Source organism: Labeo rohita, chromosome 22 (assembly GCF_022985175.1).
Source record: "Labeo rohita strain BAU-BD-2019 chromosome 22, IGBB_LRoh.1.0, whole genome shotgun sequence".
In the NCBI taxonomy this organism is placed as follows: Eukaryota; Metazoa; Chordata; class Actinopteri; order Cypriniformes; family Cyprinidae; genus Labeo; species Labeo rohita.
Window position 1 is genome coordinate 35,453,041 of NC_066890.1, and position 9,158 is coordinate 35,462,198.

The window sequence follows — 9,158 nt, forward strand, 5'->3', positions numbered from 1 at the left end:
ATGCGCTCCGCTGCGCGTGTGTGCACTGCACAAGCAATTGAAATGAATGGGTTTCATAGTGCAGCACTTTCCACATTCGGTGTGAAAGCCGCTTCGTGTGCCATCCTTTATCTTTACTCCAACTAATGAGACAGACAGACAGTCAAGCTGCATCAATCACAAATTTTTAGACTACAGTGGGCCCACAGCTGAACAACAAAACTACAGAAGCGTGAGTTAGCCGGTTAGCAAGACGTGGGGTTGTTACACTACATAACATACACAACTATGCATTTTGAACGATCGCTAGAAAATACAGTCTTGGTAGATTCATCTTTTGGAAGTGAATATAAAACAAATTTACTCTCACAGCGTAGGAAACAGCGTCTTCTAGACATGACGTAAACCAAATGGAAATTTTACTGTGTTTGTGGGCGGGCAAGTTGTTTGCGACGTAGAACGTGGGCGGACATTATGCAAATATGTTACTTCGTGACGTATAGCTGTAACAGAATAAGATTCGAATTTCTGACAACTTTTTTTTTTTTGATAGACAATAACTTTGTTTATCATGCACTGTCGGCGTCACAACTTTGCAGATAGTTTATATTTACATACAGCTACATGACACTGCATGAAAGGTCATATTTGAAAAGGCATAATAGGAGCACTTTAATTAATTAGTTATGAAAAAATACCGCACTTAAAATATTTTAATGCAGTTAACGTGCTGACCCCGCCCCCAGACATGTGCATCATCTTTCATATAGTTGACTGCTGACAAATATGATGTAGGGCAACAATTCCATAAATGCAGTTAAGCCCTAAAATTCAAGATATTGGTGCAAAAATGCCCCTGTATATGTTTTTGTCTCATATTTATATCATATGATAAGCGATATCACAAGGGCAGCAAGAGGAATATCACACAAGTGCTAATTTTGTTCTGAAATATCACAACTTTAAATGTGATTTATAGAAAAGTTCTGTTGATATTGTGTTATATTTTAAACACAATATTATGTGTTTTTGCTCAATTTTGCACAGAACATATTACCTTTAAAGCCATAGCAGAATTGTTGTGCATCTCCGCAACGCAGCGGTGTTTAGTTTGAGTGAATCCGCGTTTTGAACGAATCATGTGAATCAATGATTCAAAGGCCCATTCATAAAGAGAGCCATTTACTTCTTTCCTGAATTAATCAGCCATTTGAATGAATCAAAAAGGCATTTATCCCCACCAGCTGGGAGATTTAGTTTCTTATTTAGAGTGTAATTTCTTATACAAAAATAATAAAAATAAAAAAATAATAATAAAAATGAAAATATTAAAGGGTTCTCCCAAAAAAATTAAATTCTGTCATCATTTACTCACCATTTACTCAAAACTTTCTTTCTGAAACATTAAAAGAATTTTGAACATTGTTGGTAACAAAGCTGTTTTGGTTGGCAATTACTTTCACTGTATGAACAAAAAATACTGATATGTTTCTCAAATTATCTTCTTTTTGTGTTTCATAGTTTATGTAAGGCCGATATGGCCTAAATGTTTGTGTAATTAATTTTATATTGAATCAAATAAAATATTTATTTCTAAAGCTACCATTTGTAATCACTACTTGATACTTTCTCATTTAACACAAAAATAGCTTTAAATAACCTTTTTGTGAGTATTTTCGCAGTCAAATTTTGTGTTTAATTAGATTAATTAATTGAAACATCAGGTAATTAATTAGATTAGAAATTTTAATCGACTGACAGACTACTATTAACATTTTTTTTTCTTGAAATAAAATAAAATCTTAATCTTATATGAAAAAAACTTTTTCAACATGTAATATAAAAAATAAAACTGAAATGAAATGCAAGTTGAAGTGATAAAAATAGTAAAACTTAAAAAAAAAAGCTAAATAGAAATACAAACGCATAAAATAAAAATGCTAAAACTTAAATAAAAAGAAAATAAATACTGAAAATATAAAATAAAAGCTAATTCAAAATACTAATAAATATTATAACAGTATATAAAAATACTGAAATAACACTGTTACGCTGTATATTGTTAGTAAATTTCTCAAACATAAACATTTCTCTTTTTCTCTCAAGACGATGCTAAGACGCACCCTAGCAGCGGCCATGTCTCAGTGTTTCTGGGAAGTCTTCTGGACGACCAGCACTGGCACTTCGTCCTGATCGAGCGGTTTAACAAACAGATCAACTTTACGGTGGACAGACTAACCAAACACGTGAGGACGGGTGGGCTGGATGATTCTCTGGAGGTTGATTATGAGGTGAGAATGTTTTTGGTTACTTTTACATTGTTTTATTTATTACGTTTTTGCACAGTGGTTTATACATTTTGCAGCTTTTAGTCCATTGCTGGTAAGTTTAAGGACACTTTACTTTTACAGATATTATTATAAATTTACAGTCTTTTCCAGAAGGGGGGAAAACAAACAGATTTGATGTGTCGTTCTGGACAATATTATTTTTCTTTCTCTCTCCAAAGAAATCCTACCTAGAGTCAATTAAAAATAAATGGGTTATATTTCATTTATTGCTTTATATGTATTTATTATTTATTACTTTAAGGAATCTTAAAAACATGTATTTATTTATTATTAATTACAAGTTTTAGATGATTGACAATTCAGTCAGTTCTGCTCTTCTCTTGATCTCCTTTTCACTTAATAGCATTTACATTCTTTATTTATGTTGTTTATACTGTTCATATGTTACGTTTTGAAATGTATCTTATGAAATATGTTAGTAAAATGCATGTAAAATATAAGAATAAAGTATTTTTATTTAATGAAGTATACAAACATTTTATTTTATTATTTCATTTTATTTCTGCATAAAATACTGCAAATTGGACAGAGTCTATCTGTAACATGTTGGTTTAAGGAGTAGAAACATGGGGATATTAATCATGTAATTTTGATTAGTTAAAAGCATAACACCTCAAGCGCCAAATCACTTGACTAATGATTGGACACATTTCCCGCTATGTTGTAAAACCTCTCCATCGCTGTTGTTTTCCCATTCATTTCACAAAGCTCAGCTTCGGAGGAATCCCTCTTCCCGGAAAACCAGGCACGTTCCTGCGGAAAAACTTCCATGGATGTATGGAGAACCTCTACTACAACGGCGTCAACATTATCGACTTGGCCAAACGACGCAAACCTCAGATCTACAGTGTGGTGAGGATGTTTATCTTGTACATTTATTATTGATCATCTCATACATTTGTTATTGTTGTTGTCAGGGCAGTGAAAAAGCTATAAAATAAGAAAAATTACCACAGGTCTTGATGAATTAGCAACACCGTCCCATTCTATCCATAATGGATAGTTCTTGACCGGAGTATTTAGTGATTTTTCCCTAATAGCACCGGCATGGAAAGGTGCCAGAACTTTCTACAGCCAAGTCTTTGGATTGTGATGAATTTTGGTAGTTGGAGCGCAAACAGTGTTTGTAAAGAGACTGATTTATATTTTCGTTCTCATTAGCTTTCACCTGCATTTTTCCAAAAATGCATCTTAACGCTGGTTTCGTTCTCCGTGGGACCGGTCAGCAGGGAGCGAAATGGAGCCATTCAGATTTTTTTTATTTTTTTTATTTTTTTTGAGTTGTCTCCAGTATACTATGGCACCACAAGGGAGCTTTTTAGGAGGATGAATTGTGGTTTTGTCCACATTATTCCCACAGTGCTGAGAGCCGTGTCATTAAAATATCTTTTACAAGGTGGGCAATCAGTCTCCAAGAGCTGCTCGGGCCTTAGATTACGCCTCATAAATGATCCGCTGACGAATACCTCATAAAATCGCTCCTCGCCAAAGGTCTGGGGACTAAATTACAGTCATTTTGAAATGAAGGAAGGGTTTTAATGAGAGGGATGGCTTTGTGTAATGACACGTTTCTGCTTATCTGACTACACCACAAGTGTGATGTTCATATGTCTGTATTATTTCATATTGTTTTGGTTGTATTGAGATATTAACCATAAATATGCTGTTCATAATTGTAGATTAAAGCAATAAGTCACGAGAGGTGTGTTTTATGGTTGAGTTATTTGAAATTTGAAGGTTTGTGGCTTTGTAGACTCGGATGGATGGATGGATGAATGGAGAACCAGATGGATATGGATTAGGAATGTAATGGATGGATAGATGCATGCATGGATGGATGGATGGAGAACTACATGGATAGGAATAAACTGATGAAGAATTAGAAAGGTATGGATGGATGGATGGATGGATGGATGGATGGAGAACTAGATGGATAGGAAAAAATGGATGAAGAACTATATGGATGTGGATTTAAGAAAAATGAATGAATGGTTGGAGAACTGTGTGGATAAGAATGGATGGGTGGAGAACTAGATGGATGTTGATTAAGAACTGGATGGATGGATGGATGGATGGATGGATGGATGGATGGATGGATGGATGGATGGATGGATGGGTCGATGAATGGATATGAATAGATGGATGGAGAACTGAATGGATATGGATTAAAAAAAAATGAATTGATGATTGGAGAACTGCATGGATGTTGATTAAGAACCGGATCGATGGATGGATGGATTGAGAACTAGATGTATATGGATTTAAGAAATGGAAGTATGGACAGATGGATGGATGGATGGATGGATGGATGAAGAACTGCATGGATAGGAATGGATGGGTGGAGAACTAGATGGATGTTGATTAAGAACCAGATGGATGGATGGATAGTTGGATAGGGAAGAATGGATGAAGAACTAGATGGATATGGATTAAGAACTGGATTTATGGAGATCTAGATGGATAGAAATGAATGGATGAAGATCTAGATGGATATGGATTTAAAAAAAATGAATGGATGGTTGTAGAACTGCATGGATAGGAATGGAAGGGTGGAGAACTAGATGGATGTTGATTAAGAACCAGATGGATAGATGGATTGAGAACTAGATGGATAGAAATGAATGGATGAAGAACTAGATGGATATGGAATAAAGAAATGGATGGATGGATGGATGGATGGATGGATGGATGGATGAATAACTGCATGAATAGGAATGGATGGGTGGAGAAATAGATGGATGTTGATTAAGAACCGGATGGATGGATGGATGGATGGATGGATGGATGGATGGATGGAGAACTCGTTGGATAGGAAAGAATGGATGGAGAACTAGATAGATATGGATTAAGAATTGAATTTGTGGAGAACTAGATGGATAGAAATAAATGGATGAAGATCTACATGGATATGGATTTAAGAAATGGATGGATGGATGGAGAACCGCATCGATAGGAATGGATGGGTGGAGAACTGGATGGATATGGATTGAGAACTGGATGGATGGAGGGAGGGATGGATGGATGGATGGATACCTAGATATTAATGGATGGATTGAGAACTAGATGGATATGAATGGACAGATGGAGAACTAGATGGAAATTAATGGATGGATGGAGAACTAGATGGATAGGAATGGATGGATGGAGAGCTAGTTGGATGTTGAATTCAGAACCAGGTGGATGGATGGATGGATACATAGATATGAATGGATGGATATGAATGGATGTATGGGTGGATGCATACCTAGGTGGATATGAATGGATGGATGGAGAACTAAATAAATATGGATTAAAGGATGGATGAATGACTGGATGGATCAGAGAACTGATGATTGATGCATGTGAATGAATGGATAGATGGATGGGTTGATAGCTATAGATGGAGAGGATATAGAACTAGGTAGATAAAGAACTGAATAGGTAAAAAATGGATGGACAACTGGACAACTAGAAAAATGGATGGATAGGTATAACCTGATAAATACAGATAGATATACAAGTAGATAGATGGAGATGGGTATACAAATAGATGGATATACAGTAGAACTAGTTTGATATAGACTTTTAGAGTATATATAAAGATAGATATGAAACTAGATAGATAGATAGATAGATAGACAGACAGAAGCACTCTTTTTTTTAAGCAGCTGTTTTAGTAGGAATATTTTGGCATAAGTCCGTGATAATGACAGTATTTTTTTTATGATACAGTACAGAATATAAATCCACAGTCCTGCTTTATTGTTCCACAGTTTCCCAGTTCTGCGGCTTGAGGAATCACAGTCCTCTAAATCAAGGAAATTTTGCGAGTTCCCATTCTTACGGTCTCGTATTGTTAGTGCCCGTTTCCCCACTGTGATTATGTGTAATGGCTTGTCGTCGGCTGTCATATCATGTCACATCAGTGCAGTGGACTACACCAGAGCACAGCTAATCACTGCAGCCATTAATCTGGCCCACATGCTGGATATTGCATCTTTTAATGGACCGGGAGGGAGTTCAGCGGGACTCTGGTACTAATGACGGAGAGGACCGAGTCCCACTTAGTCCGTGCCACCCTCTGAGATTTTCACAGCGGACACCTCGGCTCTCTCTCTCAATTATGCAGTAAGTTTTCAGTGAGGCAAATATACAGGCTCCTAAGGGGCCTTTGGAGCCCAATTAGAGCCAGGCAATGAGGCATGGTGTCTCTTGAGCGACTTCCACGATCATAGTGGGACTTCAGAGCGTATGTGGGATACACTGTGTCTGGGATTACTAAGGTCAAAAAGTCTAAGTCATTTTTTGTGTGTGATTTATTCCATTTGAATGTATCCTAACCTGTTTGATTTGAATTGAGTCCCTGGTCAAAAATGTGAACTTAAAACTTTAAGGTTGTTTGTTTTTGTTGTCCATTCCAAATATATACATATATATATATATATATATATATATATATATATTTATATTTAATCTTGTTTTGTAAATAAAATAAATCAGACTTCATTATGGTATATGATTTAAAACAAGAAATTCATTCATTCATTCATTCATTCATTCATTCATTATATATGATTGATTAATTAATTAATTAATTAATTAATTAATCTATTTATTTATTTGTTTGTTTGTTTGTTTGTTTGTTTGTTTGTTTACTTAAATACTTCATTATGATATAGGTTCAATTGGAATGCAAATGTTTTTTTGCAGATTTTTTTGCAGGTTTTAATTTAAATTATATTTGTGTTTTATTTATTTATTTATTTATTTTTATTATTATTATTTTATTTATTTATTTATCAGAATATTGCTTTTACTTAACAGAATATTCAAATAATTCATTATAGGAATGTCAGTGTGATTTCCGGTTGACCGTTTTTTTTATTTGTTTATTTGTTTGTTTGTTTGCAGATTATTATTTTTATTTATAGATAAATAAAGAACTGTAATAATAGGAAAATAAATGTGGAATAAAATAATTGAGATTTATTTATTTATTTGTTTGTTTGTTTGTTTGTTTGCAGATTATTGTTTTTACTTAGAACTGGCATTAATAAATATATAAATAGATAAATAATGAACTGTAATAATAGGAAAATTAATGTAGAATTAAATAATTGATAAAAGAAATTGTATTAATTTGTAGTTGAACTCAGTCCGTATATATGTATAAATTGTATTATGAAATGTGTTCTGTTGACTTATCCTATCTGAAAATGAATATTTATTTATTTATTTATTTATTTATTTATGTTTGTTTGTTTGTTTGTTTCCTGTTGGCTTTAAATTAAAATAAATACATTTATTTATTTATTTATTTATTTGGTTGTTGTTGTTGTTATTGATGTTGTTGTAAATAATATTTATTTATTTATTTATGATTGTTTCCTGTTGGCTTTAATTTCTTCTTCTTCTTATAAATAATATTTATTTATTTACTTACTTTTTACTCAGAAATACATGAATGTAAAATGGTAATGCAAATGTTGTTTCTTGGCTTTAAACAGTTGTGTTTCCTTCTAGACGACACAAAGTGTGTCACCACAGGCTCGAGGTGTTTCTGTGGCGTTTTATTGGATTGTATTTAGCTAGCGCTCCATCACCTCCTTACTTAAAGAATCCAAACACGTTCTTATTCCTCTAGCGGTTCACCATGCGATAGGCCGACAGTCTGGAGCCGGTCCTGTTGTGGCTCACTGTCTTAGACCACACAGAAAGACGGATCAATGGATTGTCCACTATATTGTCCAGTGCCATTGGACTGCTGGTCTAAAAACAGACCCCTATTCTGTTTCCGTGGAGACCTGCAGTCTTGGAAGTCCTGACATTTGACATACTGTTTATTCCCCTGTCGCTCAGTGTGCCTGCCTGCAGGCAAAACCTGTCAAAGAAGGAAAGGAACATATTTCTGCATGGATTTGTGTTTAGATTCGGGGGAAATTGTTTGGTATTGTGCAAACACTGAAATATTTACTTCACCAAAAATACCCATTTTACATACCCATATTCTGATATTTTTTTTTTAGTTCAGTATTCCATTTTAACTCTGCCATAACTCTGTTGTTTCAGGGAAATGTGACTTTTACCTGCTCAGAGCCTCAACTGGTATCTGCCACCTTCTTGAGCTCCAGCAGCAGTTTCTTGTCGCTTCCGTTGGATGCTGCCGCCGAAACGCTGTCGGTGACGTTCCAGTTCCGGACGTGGAACCGAGAAGGGATGCTACTGTCGGCCTGGCTGAGGCGAGAGTCCGAGAGACTGCTTTTGCTCCTCGTTCACGGGCAGCTTAGACTCACACACCACAGATCAGCGCTGCAAAGCTCTGATATAGTCATTGGTGAGTTGTCTACTAATGTACATGTGTGTCCTTCTGGAGTTTGAATCTTGTGGTGTTTAAACCTACAACCGTCTGGTTGTCAGCCCAGATCTTTATCCACTGGTTTATACAACACTAAACAGTGTAGTAATCTGAATCATAAAATGTAGTAGTAATAATCACAAGCAACTATCATTACCAATAATTTTCTGAATTATAAAAATGACATAGTAATATTTTTAAATATTAATAATATTTACAATATAAAAAATAACATACATACATATTATAAATACCAAAACAAATGTTTGTTTGTTTGTACACACATATATATATATATATATATATATATATATATATGTATGTATGTATGTATGTATGTAATATAATTATATAATAGAAATACAATAATGTTATTTTATTTTATTATTTTATTACTAAAACTATAATACATATAGCTATAACTATAATACTTTTTCCAATAACAGTAAAATAGTTTTTGTTATAATAACAACTGCAGTAGCTATTTATCATTA

The 9,158-nt window shown here is 34.2% G+C and overlaps 1 protein-coding gene across 1 annotated transcript in view; it reads left to right on the forward strand.

Moving 5' to 3' along the window:
- cntnap5b (contactin associated protein family member 5b) overlaps nucleotides 1–9,158 on the forward strand; it is a 95,784-nt gene that overhangs the window by 40,224 nt on the left and 46,402 nt on the right. Inside the window, exons 6-8 of the mRNA XM_051095051.1 lie at nucleotides 2,086–2,270; nucleotides 3,039–3,182; nucleotides 8,379–8,643. Of these exons, the coding sequence (XP_050951008.1) occupies nucleotides 2,086–2,270; nucleotides 3,039–3,182; nucleotides 8,379–8,643 (594 nt within the window). The remainder of the gene's footprint in view (nucleotides 1–2,085; nucleotides 2,271–3,038; nucleotides 3,183–8,378; nucleotides 8,644–9,158) is intronic.